This window comes from Panthera tigris, chromosome D2 (assembly GCF_018350195.1).
Source record: "Panthera tigris isolate Pti1 chromosome D2, P.tigris_Pti1_mat1.1, whole genome shotgun sequence".
Classification (NCBI taxonomy): Eukaryota; Metazoa; Chordata; class Mammalia; order Carnivora; family Felidae; genus Panthera; species Panthera tigris.
This window is the reverse complement of record NC_056670.1, coordinates 45,960,784-45,973,504: the sequence shown is the minus strand read 5'-3', so window position 1 is coordinate 45,973,504 and position 12,721 is coordinate 45,960,784. Positions and strand designations below refer to the sequence as shown.

General features: G+C 46.5%; 1 protein-coding gene across 9 annotated transcripts in view; it reads right to left on the bottom strand.

Moving 5' to 3' along the window:
- Window positions 1-12,721, bottom strand: part of WDFY4 (WDFY family member 4) — a 306,252-nt gene that overhangs the window by 172,958 nt on the left and 120,573 nt on the right. For 8 of the 9 annotated variants that reach the window (XM_042959970.1, XM_042959974.1, XM_042959975.1 and 5 more), the window contains 3 exons: window positions 8,241-8,393; window positions 2,032-2,105; window positions 60-221 (listed from right to left, as the gene is read on the bottom strand). In XM_042959970.1, coding sequence (XP_042815904.1) covers window positions 60-221; window positions 2,032-2,105; window positions 8,241-8,393 — 389 coding nt within the window. Of the gene's footprint in view, window positions 1-59; window positions 222-2,031; window positions 2,106-2,545; window positions 2,702-8,240; window positions 8,394-12,721 lie in introns of those variants that run through there. The other variant, XM_042959976.1, reaches the window with a different exon arrangement.

The window sequence follows — 12,721 nt, the reverse complement described above, 5'->3', positions numbered from 1 at the left end:
TACCCTTGTGAAATAGTCCCAAGGCTCTGCCCTTCCCCCTGGGAAGCGTGGCACAGTACCTGAGCAAGTCCTGGATGCTGAAGTGGCCCCTCAGCTGACAGCCTAGGATGGCAATGATGGTGGGGATCTTGGAGAAGGTGAGGCCCGGCTCATTGAAGAGGAAGACGAGCTTGGGTATAAGCTGTGCCTGGTGAGCAACTTCAGCATTCCGGGGTCCTTCCCTGGTGAGCCCAGGAGAAAGGCAGTAAAAGCTTTTACTGGAATGAACCAAATTTGCTGTGTTTCTGCTAAAAAGGTTTCCCAGGCTGGGCTTGCTCCATGGCCCTCTGACTCCAATGCTCTCTTGGCAACTCATCAAAATGCTGTCAGACACCCATTGAATATGTGTCTGCCGAGAGTTGCTCAGGGATGAGCCTCCCATGCCCTTCCACCCCCCCCCCCCCCGGAAACTGCCTTCAAAGATAACCCCCAGTTATTGACTTTTAAATTCCAAGCCTCAGGGAAAACTAAGGCTGGTCTCAGAAAACTCAGAACAAAGACAGCAGACTCGCATGCGACCGCGGAGCACTCTCCAACAGCCAGGAGCGAGGGGCCCTTGGCGAGTCTGTCTGGGGTGTGTGCTCTTCCTGCCCGCCCCAAACCACAAAGTGGATGAACACACCACTGGGAGTCAAAGGGGAAAAAGACAGAATTCAAGCATCCGCATCCCCCTTCTTAGGATAATCACAAATTCAATTTCCCGTAAGTTCTACTCAACCAAAGAAAACAGCTCCCAGGATAAATGATCATCTTTAAGAAAACAACAAGTACAGAAAGAAAGTGGGAAAAGGAAAGAAAAAAAAAAAGGTGAAGGAGGGTGAATCTGGGTGGATGGCTCCTTCTTGAACTGTCTTTTCAGTACTAACAGGACAAATTCTGCCAACCTCCACATCCCTGATACTGAGGCAGAACCAGCCCAGTTCTGTGTGTGGTTTGTATTCACAGCTCTCACTGTGTTTTGTGCTCTTTCTTATCATGGCACTAAGCAGCCTGTTTTTCTGTATTCCTTCTCCACAGGACTGTCTTGTTCCTCTTGAACTTCCAGCCCTGAGGAGCTGCCCAGCAGCCATCTTGCCGTCTGCCCACATGAAGCCAGCACGGAGGAAAGCATGAACAAGACAGGTGACAGGTCTCAGATGAAGTAGTGTGAGTGCCCCCCGGCCACATGTGAAGATCTGCCCCGTTCCAATGTATGAGCCAATAAATTCCCCCTTTCTCAACCTTCCTTTTGCCCTCCCTCCTCCCTCCCTTCCTTCCTTAAGTTGGTTTGAGTTGTATTTCTGCTGCTTGCAACCAAAAGAGCCCTGAATGATTTAAAAAGTGACTTGGAGAAGTCATTTAGAGGGAGAGTGGGTTGGGAGGCAAACAGGACACAGAGAAGTGTTTTCCTTTGCTGGCCACATATACTGAGCCCCTGAGAGGGTGCGAGGCCCAAATCCACCAGGGAGACAGACTTGCCCCACATAAGTGAGCCACTGGGAAGGGCATTGCTACGACTGAATGTTCGTGTCCCCCCCAAAATTCATGTGTTAAAACCTAACCATAGGATTTGGAGGTACAGTCTCTGGAGGTAAACACATCCCCTAGTGATGGGATTAGCACCTTTATTAAAGAGATGCCAGAGAGCTCCCTCGCCCCTCCCACCAGGTGACACTATAGCAAGGAGACTGCTGTTAACCAGGAAGGGGGACCCTCCCCAGACACTGAATCTGCCAGTGATGTTGATGTTAGACTTGATGTTAGATGTTAGGCTTCCAGCCTCGAGAACTGTGAGAAATAAGTTTCTGTTGTTTATTCAGCACCCTGTCTATCATATTTTGTCACGGCAGCCCAAACAGACCCAGACAGACATGCTGTCACCTGGGAGTCCAGTGGTCTGGAAATGGGAGAAGGCCGTGGTTGCTGAGCCACTGGCTGTCCTGTCCCCTCAGTCCCCCTTCTTGGCATGAAGCCACTAGTCCTAGCCCCCCGCACTGCCAAAGCCCAGCCTACCTTGGTGATCGAAGGATTTCCACAAAATGGGAAAAGAGGGAGAGCTCCAGGTTGTCTGCAGAATTCATCCAGAGCTGGGGACAACAAACACACAGTGAAACCAAGACGTGTGTGAAGAAGGGATTCCAGGCAGTGTAAGCAGGTACAGAGCTGCTTAGGCAAGCTCCTTAGGCTTGAAATTCACTAACACGATTTAGCTGCTCAAGAATCTGACCCGCTCTCCCGACACCTAGAACTTAGAGGGGGCCTGCCCCGGGGGGAAGCTCAGACGCCATTCCTCTCCTCCCCATCTTTGCTGCTGCCCACTGCTTCCGTGTGAGTCTGGATTTGAACCAAGGACACTCGCCCTCACCTCCGTCTGGCCCTCAGCCCTGCTGCCCGTGTAGCCGTACCCCAAACGCAGTTCATCCTCGCTGGAGCCTACAAGGCAAATACCAGTCTTCCCAAGTTAGAGATGAGAAAATAGAGGCTGAGACAGACCAGTTGAGTGACAGGCCCCACTCACCACTGGCAAGTGGTAGGACTGGAGTTAGAAGCTGAGTCTTGGCTGTCTGGGTTTATGCTCCCGCGACCACGCACCCAACTTGTGCATGCATCAGTTTCTTCACTTCTTTCCTCCATAAATCCTGCAGCACCGCCCACACCTTCCCTTATACAGCTGCTCTGCGAGCTGTGCACAGAGGCGAGATGCACTGTGATTCTGAGAGTGAACTTTATCACTCAGGTCGTTATCATTCACAGTAAACAAAATACAGCGGCTAACCATCCTTCTGGGGCACAGTTGATGGCACGCCTTCATGTCTCATGCCTATTTCCTTTCAGAGAGCTTGACCATTTCTTACTTCTAAATACTGACATTTCCTAAGGCCCAGAATTAAAAAGGTTCCGACATGGGATTGCAAGAGTGCAATCACAGAGCAGCAAAGAAAGCTCACGCTTCTAAATGAGGCCATGTTCTAGAGGCAAGAAGTACCCTGTAAGTCCTAAAAGGATATCATTATTTGCATTTAGTAGCTAAGAAGAGTGAAGACTCAGAGAGACTAAGTAACTTGCCTGGCGCCCCATGGTTTCTAATTGGCAGAGGCTGGCTTCAAAGCCTGGTCTGTCTGACCATGGAGCCCATTCTCTTGTCTCTCCCCTGTGCTCCCCCCAGGCATCTCCTGCAGACAGTGACCCCTAGGGTCAATAATCGACCTCACTTGAATCAAGCAGGTGGCCATGGCTCCATCCTCTTACTTAAGAGTGAAAGCAAAAGAGCCTCAGAGGACCCAAGTTTATGAGGGGGCCCGTGGAGGCAGAGACCACCCCTCTCCAGTCCCCAGGGCCCAGGACCACACATGCCACATAATGGGCACTTAATAAGGACCCATTAAATTTTTTAAAAGAGTGAATGCAAAGTAAATCAAGGTAAAATAAGTGGATTGCTCTTAAGCCAGAAACACTAACAGATTTCCAGCCCCTGTTTCACAGTCACTACCCGGAACACACAGAGGAGGGCAGCTGCCATTTTGGAGAGCTGGTGTGGGCTGATGTGGCCCCGGTAGGGGTGGTGGTAGGCAGGCATGGCACCCCAACGTGCAAGTCTGGAGGAGTCTAAGAGCCTAAACACGTGGAATAGTCACTCGTGAAGGCAGTCACTGAACAAATGCTATGCCAGCGTCAGTGCCGGGAGCCGGGAGAACTGAGAAAGTCTAAGACTGAACCTAACAATCTTGTGTGTTCCTGAGCCCTTACCTTTCCCACAGAAGCATATCCCTGTTTCTGTTCCAGAGCACTGACAGTAAGAAGCTGCCATTGGAGGCTGCCTAGCTCTTTAGAAATTACATAATACCAACTACCTGAAGTTTGGGAAACATGGATAATTGAACCTTTTGGTTGTTATCCTGTGTCACATAACCCCTGTACTAAGGACAGCACTGAGATGTCTGGATTAGATTTCTTTGAACATCAGATGGAGACCATGTCAAATTCTGCCCTCTCCCCAACCCCTGGGACCATCTCACTCTCAGAATGAGCTGGCCTGTCCCTTTTTCAAGGAACCCAAAACCTCAACCTCCTGTCCCTCCACTGCTTCTCGACTTCCTGTCTCGCTCCTCCCTCTCAACTAGCTGCCTCAGTCATTATGCATGGATCCCACACTTTCTCTTGTAACCCACCCTCTTGTCTCTAAACCTTCCCTCTCCTTTAAGGACTTGTCCCATCAATAGCGATACTCTCACTGGTATTTTTAACCATCCTTTTCCACTGCTTCCTCCTCCTCAGCCTACAACCAGACTCAAGTCCCTTAAGCCTTGAAACTTCCTTCTACTCTCTTCTCCTTTTCTTCTATCTTGACTTCTACGGTGCTCTCCTCACCTCACTTCTGACCCTACAATTTACCTTTCACCAGGCCTGTCAGTGACCCCCAGTTGACCTCCAAGTGACTTCCAAATTTTACACAATCTTACAAATTACAAAATCTACGACTTACACATCCTCACTCTTACTTTACTTGATGTAGCCAGACATTTGTGAAAGACCTCTTCTTTTTGAAATTCCCTCCTAATCTTAAAATGTTATTTCGTTTCATTTCATTTTATTTATTTATTTATTTATTTATTTAATTATTTATTTATTTATTTATTTTAGCTTCTAGTTGTTATGGGTTGCTTGTGTTCTTAACTCCAGCTTTAAAAGCACCAGCTTATCTAAGAGTTTACTCAGGGAAGGGTGGGATGGACCTCATGGTCATTCTAGGAGCAGACAGTGTGGGGGTGGTGGGTTCCTCCACTGGAAATTTCTGGGCGGGGCTGCTGACTGAGATGCTTTGGAGCCAAGCTGCCAGAGCACAGCCACAGCACTCTAGAAGGTACAGGTGTGCAGCCAAGGCATGCTGTCTTGTTTATCAGTATAGTGAGGTCATTTGTGCATATCTCCTTTCCTTTTGTGCACAGGGAGCCTATATTCCATGTCTGGCTGGCTTCCTCTACAACCCTTTCATCCATCTTCAGAAGCAGATCCAGGGCCCAATTCAATTAGCTAATATTTTATTTAGGATTTTTTTAGCTATATTTATGAATAAGATTGGCCTGGACTTTTTCATTTCCCATACTGTCTTTTTTCAGTTCTGCATTCAAGATTAGCTCATAAAATAAGCTGGGAGTGTGCTCCCTTTCCAGTTTCTTGGAAGAGTTTATAAGGTTGGAATGGCCTGTTTGCTGACAGGTAGAACTTCCCTATAGAAACCCTGAGCCTGGACTTGCCTTGTGGATGTTGTTGGCTTGTAAGATTTTAAACACGTGATTCTGTTATTTGATGGCTATGGGACCATTTGAGTTTTTACCTCTTTTCGAGTGAATTTTGAAAACAAATTTTCTTTGGAGATTGTTCAAATGAGCTAAGTGTTCACATTTATTGGCACAAAGTTGCTAATCCTATTTTTGCTACCTTTCTAATTGCACATTCCTCCGTGGTTATTCTTCCTTTCCTTCCTAATATTACTTTGTTGTGCCTCTCATTTCCCCCCCTCCCCCACCTTGGCCAATCTCAACAAGTTTGTCTGTGATATGAGAACCAGTTATTGGCCTTGCTGACATTTCTATGTTCGTTTCTTTCCTACTTAATTAATGTTCTCATCTCTTTTTTCCCTTCTTCTTCCTCTGAATTTTGTTTTTGTTTGTTTTTGGTTTTTTTTTGTTTTTGTTTAGGGTTTTTGTGTTTTTCTTTTTGTTTGGTCATCCTATCTTCTTGATCTAAAGGTTCTGTTCATTACTTTCAAGTGTTCTTTTTTGCAATATATACATTGACGTTTATCATTTTTTCTCCAAATCTAGCTTTCACCAGCCCCCCACAATGCACAGTACTTTTTTATACTGTGTTATACACAGTATTCCTTCCATTCAGCTCTATACCACTTCTAATATGAATGAGGAGCCTCATTAATCCTCCTCCTTATCCCACTGCCTTTGCCAAAATTTAGGTTTCAAAATTTTTCACCCAGATTTCTGTAGCAATCTCACGACCCACTCTCCCTGCCTGGGACTCCTGCCACCAGAGTAATAGGCTTAAAATAAAACTCTGTCGTGTGGTATTTTAGTTAACATCCTTGGATATCAGCAATTTAGCAAAACATATCAATAATCTGAAAATTGCTCATAAAGCCTAATAATTCAACTTTGATCATTTACTCAAAGGAAATGGTTTTTAAACCAAGGGAACTGTGTGCACAAAAGTGCCATCTACAGTGACATTTATTCATATACGAATAACATAGCAGAATAATCTAAGACTTTGACAATAGGGGGATAGTGAAGAAACCAGGAATTTGCTATAAGACAGATACTATTCTGATTCAGAACAATACTTGCAAAAGTACAAAATAAATGTTTTTAAATGTGAAGTTCACATCTTTAACAGGCATTATTGGTGAGGGTCATTGAAGGAGTAATGATGGAGAGTTGAAAAGTGTTGCTAAAGCATAGGGCTTGCTGGGAGCCTATGAGACTATGAAAGGGGCATGACGTGAGGGAGCGGACCTCGAGTTCTTGACTGGATGGGTCTCACAAATATTCTTTTGAACTTTCAGCGACTGGGTGTGCAGCAATGCAGCACAGGTCGTAGGGGACTTCCTAGCACTAGTGTGCCTCTAATTTTATTCCCTGGCTCCTCGTATGTTCCTCATCTTCCTTTCTCAAGACCTATTTCCTCCCCATTTGCCTGTCTGTGGCCCAGGGCTTATGTCTTTGCCACTGTCTGGTTCTTAGAGTCCCAGACTTTGGGCGGTGAGCTATAGGTGGTATTGTCCCTGTCTCTCCGTCTTGTAATGAGCTGTAATATTTACTCTTAACACAGGATCATTTGGAACAGGAGTTCTGAGGAGGAGAGTGAGGACTGTGCTAGACTTGAATGATGGTGTCTCCTCCAAGGCTGTAGGCTCCAGAGCGTCCTAATATTGTAAAATGTGAACAGCAGACACGCGGGACATCAGTGTCTTTCCCTTTTCACTAAAAGTGTTTTAACCAAAACAAAAAAGGGTGGGGGGAGAGTCCATAATAAATGCTTTTAATGTCCATATTATGTGAGGAAAGGCGGGACTTAAAATAATATCTACACTATGATCGTGACTGTGATATGAAAATACATGTATATTGTGCATAGGAAGTACAAAAAAGCAATGCCTTAAAAGTTGGCAAAGGCCATCTGGGTCTCAGAAACGGGAGCTTCCTCCCCCGCCCTACTTCTCTGTAATTTTAAGTATTCTACAATAAGCATATCATTTTTTTAGCTTAAAAATATCCATCTTTAAAATACTTCCACAGACTCCAGCATGGATTGGCTAAAGCGCATGTCCTACAGCCTAGCATCTCCAGCCTGTCTTGTCTCCCCCTCCGGCCTCACCTCTCCTTGCAACAAATAGCCCTCCAGGGACCCTCCAAGCCACTTGCTTTCAAATCCCTGTGGTTGTTTCTCATCCCTCCTGTGTGCAAATAGTGCCCACTCCACCTGGAACATTCCCCACTGAATGCACTCTGCCAGACTCAGCCCCAGAGTCCCTGAACGGGAAATCTGAATTGGCTGTGCTCTCACCCCACTCCCCAAATGCCCTGTGCCTGTCTCTCCGTGGCACCTAGCACAGCGTAGTGTCAACTTGGTTATGTCCTGGGCCCAGGTGGCTGTGTGAAGAGGCTGGATCCTGGTTATCACATCTCCAGGACATGGCTAATGCCTGACCCCAGTGGGCACTTAGTAAATAGTCTTGTGAATGGAGCAATCCACCCAAAGTTCTGTGCAGTCCTCCTCTGTTAGCCTCAGGCCTACCCTCAGGGTCTCTCAGTCAGCCCTTGCAAGGAACATTTGTCAACAGCAAAGCACCATTCAACGGAACTAGGGGTATATATTTTTTAAACCTACGGTTTTAAGGCCCTTACCCAGATACTATCTGGTTTGACCCCCGCACCAGCCTGTGAGGGAGAGATGACGGTCTCCATTTCACACACTAGAAGACTAGAACTCAGAGAAATCAAGAGACTTGCCCAAGGCCGCACAGCCCATGGGTGGTAGGATTTAATTATAAAAAGGGCCTCTGGACTCCAAAGCCGTTAAGGTTTTCCTTCTCACGCCCCTCCTGACTATTGAGGAAGCTGAGCTGCTGAGTTTAGAGGAAGCACCAGACTTTCTTTCCCATCACACACACCCACTCCTTCAGGGCTAATGACCAGTCTCCAGTTTACCTCAAAATTGCAGAGGATGTGTTGAAAGACACCAACATTGGTGACCAGAGAGGAGCCGAAGCCCAGTTCTGCAGTGCCGGCAATGGAGAGGATGAGCTGAAAACTTCGCTGGTTTAGGAGAGAGGTCTTTTTCCTCAGGAGGAAAGCCATTATCTGAACAAGTGAAAACACAAAGCGGTTTCCTCGTGAGTGCATCACTAGAACTCTTTCTCCGTCCCTGCTTGTTCCCACCAGCATGTGTGGTCAACCCAGGCCGAAAGCCCTCTGCTCTCTGGTGCCACCTCCCTCGTCCCCACGATCCCAGAAGAAAAACACACACCAAATTTGTGGCGGCTTCCCCACCAGTGTCCACTTTCCTGTACTCATGTGACTTGACCTCTCACTAGGGACCCCCTGCTTCTTCCTGAAAATCTCCTCCCGTGTTCGCAGAATGCTACTCTCTCTTGGTTTCCTCCTACATTTCTGAGTGTTCTTTTTCATTTTCCTTTACTGGATCGTGCATTCATAGCCATCCCACAAACGTTGGTGTGTCACCAGGAAGCCACGCCTCCCCATGAGCTCAGCTGCACCATCACTTCAGGCTGCAGCCACCCGATGGACCTTTCTACTTACTGTGCCAGGCCCAGGGAATCAGCCACATGCAAACTTCCGTACGAGGACAGAGGTGATGGGGTCCCCGTGGCCCATACCCACCTCAGAGACTAATGAGATGGATCTTACCTAGACTCGTGTCTCTGTTGACCTCAGTCACACAAAAGTCAGGCTGCCTAGCCATCTCCTGATATCTGGGTTCTCATCCACAGCTCAGTTCCTAAGCCTGGATCTGACACTGCCCAGCCCTGTCCTGCCAGACATCGTCTCTAAAGGAAGTCTTGCTTGCTGTTCTAAACTGCACATTTGTGTCCTCCCCAAATTCATGTGTTGAAACACTTTCCCACAGTGAAATGTGATCTGGAGGTGGGTCCTACGGGAGGTGATCAGGATTAGAGGGGGTCATGAAGGTGGAGCCTTATGGTGGGATTAGTGCCCTTGTAAGAGTCACAAGAGAGCTTGCCTCCTCTCTCTGATCTTTCCCATGTGAGGATCAATGAGAAGTTGGCTATCTGCAATCCAGAGGAGGGCCCTCACCCAACCGGACGATGCTGGAACCCTGATCTTGGATTTCCCCAGCCTCCAGAACTGTGAGAAATAACTTTCTGTTGTTTATAAGCCAACCAGTCTGTGATATTCTGTTATAGTAGCGCAGCTGCTAAAGGCAGCTGTGATTAGTGAATACTCAATATCTTTCCAGATTGCTTCAGCCACTTCTTGGATATATCTGAAATCTGACCACTCCCCACTCCCCCACCAAGACATAATTAGGATGGCTGAAGATTGAGAAAAATCACACGTGCATGCTGACTTGTTTCGCTTGCAGTCACAGTGTCAAATGCCAAAGTAGCCCTCATTTAGCCTGGTGGCCAACTCTGTTTTTCTAGGAAGCTGGTGTTCTTCATGCCAAAGATGAGAATTTCAACTCTTCTCCTCTTTCCCCAACCTTGTCTGTTGAGAAGACAGAACCCATCAGACATGAACGCTCTCGTCTGCCCACACCAGATCTACAGGGGCCTGTGTTGCATCTTTCTGGTCATAAGCAGGGTCTCCATCTGCAGAGCTTCTGGAACCCACCCCTCACCTCCTCAAGAACATGGCTCCATGGGATAGTTCTTCTCTCCTAGCTTCATCCATCTCTTTCTTTTTCTCTTCTGTCACTTCCTCCCACTGACAAGAATGCTATAGTATTTCTCATCTTAAAAAGAACCCTCTCTTGACTCCTAATCCTTCTAGTTTGGACTCCATTTCTCTACTCCTCTTTGTAGGTAAACTTCCAGAAGGCATTAATAGGCACACTCTGGCCCCATGTCCTCACTTCACCCTCTGTCTTCAACCCTCTTCAAATGGCTACTGCTTCTACCTATCCAATCGTCTTGGAAAGGTCACCAGTGACTTCCAGGTGCCAAATCCAACAGGCACATCTCTGTCCTCATTTGCTTTGTTATTTATCAGCATTTAGTATTGTTTGATGCCACCTGCCTTCTTGAAATACTGCCTTCTTTCAGATTCTTCAACAAAACTTTCTTCAATTTCTCTCCCCTCTGCTTCTCAATCTCCTTTGTTGGGTTTTGATCATATTTTCAGCCTGTATGTGGCTAGATCCTTATTGCTTCCTCCTCAGCTCTCCTCTCTTCTCTTCCTACTCCTTCTCTTTGGCCATTTCTTGAATGCCCTTGTCTGAAATATCATCATGATGGTACTGATGACTCTCACATTTATACCTGCAGCCCAGCTTGCCCCTCTAAGCTCCAGAGTTATCTGTCCCACGTGACATTTGACCTTTGATGTCGCACAGACATTTCAGATTTAGCATGTCCCAAATATCTTCTTTCCTTCCTGTCTGCAGCACTCTGGACACACAGAACTGGCTGCTTTCCAGTGCTATCTGCCCACCCTTCCCACAAAGATCCCAAATCTTTCCAGGCCAGGAACGTAGTCTCATAGCATGCTGGACTCTCTCTCAGTCCCCTGTTCAAATCTCACCCTTCTGGCCCATCTTCCTTTGTGGTTTCAAAGGTCATTCTAAAGCATGAATCCTTCCATTTCCCTGTTCCAAGCCTTCTTATGATTGCTCATCCCTTCCAAGATAAAATCCACGCCCCTTGGAGTAGCAGAGTTCTGGTCATTGTCTGTCTCTCCATCCAGGTTATTGTGCACAGACCCATCATTGTCCTTCCTCCCCTCCACATGGAGGACACTGAACAGGATCCCTTAAGTGTTTTTTTTTTATTTTTTTTAATGTTTATTTATTTCTGAGACAGAGAGAGACAGAGCATGAGTCGGGGAGGGGCAGAGAGAGAGAGGGAGACACAGAATCCAAAGCAGGCTCCAGGCTCCAAGCCGTCAGCACAGAGCCCAACGCGGGGCTCGAACCCACAAACCGTGAGATCATGACTTGAGCTGAAGTTGGTCGCTCAACCGACTAAGCCACCCAGGAGCCCCAGGATCCCTTAAGTATTCTTAATGTTAGTCTAGAACACTGTCCTTCTTTACCACGCTATGAAAATCCATCTTATAAAACTTGCCTGGATGCCACCTCATTTGAGAAGAGGATGATACACAAGTCTGGATAGAAATAACATATAGAGAGCTTCAGGCTCTCGTTCTCTTAGGTCCAATCAGAAAACCAGTAAATGAATAAAGTAAAAGTCTAAAAGTAATTAAATTTTCTCTTAGGCAGGCCATTTAATTGAAGACCCTTGTTTGCATTCACTGAGTCATTCCATAAAACCTTGTTGAGCAACTGTTGTGTTGCACCCACTCTTAGGGTGGACAAGCAGACCCGTCCTGCTCTCATGGGACATCTCCCTAGGGGGCTGGGGGGACAAAACAGACCACACACATGACAAGTATATAGAGATCCTACCAACTGGCCATGCAGGTTATGAAGAAACAGAAAGCAAGAAAAGGTGTCTGGAAAGAGATGGGATAGGATGGAGATTCTCTTTATAAAGAGTAGTCAGAGAAGGCAAATGATAATAATAACAGTAATCTTATTGCTTTACTCAAACCTGTCATCTCCCACCTGCCCTACTGCTGTCCAGCCCTTCTTTCTGATATGCCCCGAAGACATAAATATTTGCAATATTTCTTTTGTAAAACATGAGAAGCGTTTTAAATTTCCCTCTTCTGTCTTCATTTGTAAAGGTACAATAAATCTGTGAATCTGGTGGGTTCTTTACTCAGATAAAGTCTTTGGGAATTTTTGTCTCACAATAATATGCTTTTTTTGTCCACCTTCTTAGACAGTGCTACAGACTGAATGTTTTTGTCCCCCCACCCCCAAAAAAAGAAAACTTTCATGTGTTGAAACCTAATCCCCAATATGATGGATTAGGAGAGGTGGAGCCCGTGAGAGGTGATTTAGTCATGAGGATAGAACCTTTGTGAATGGGACTGGTGCCCTTTTAAAAGAGACTGCAGACCCGGGCGTCTGGGTGGCTCAGTCAGTTGAGCATCCAGCTTCAGCTTAGGTCGTGATCTCAAGGTTTGTGTGTCAAGCCCCACGTCGAGCTTGCTGCTGTCAGTCCGGAGCCTGCTTGAATTAAATCACCTAGTCCTTCACTACAATCTCATGATGTAGGAGGTATGATAGTCCATATCATACAAGTAAGGAAACTGAGGCAGAGAGAGTAAGTAAGTAACTCATCCAAGGTTAAATAGCAAGTTTGAGTAAGAGGTAAGATTCAAACCCAGCACCTGGTTCCTCCACCTGGGCTCCTAGCCATTGTGTTAGGTGCAAAGTGGGTGGACCACAAGTGATTCTTGAATTCAGTGAAAGGTACAGGTATACAGACGAACATCCCTATTCTGATCAGAGCCCTTCTCTGCCTGGCCATTGTTTGGCCTTCTGCTGTGGTGACACTAGTCTCAAGACCCTTCCCTCT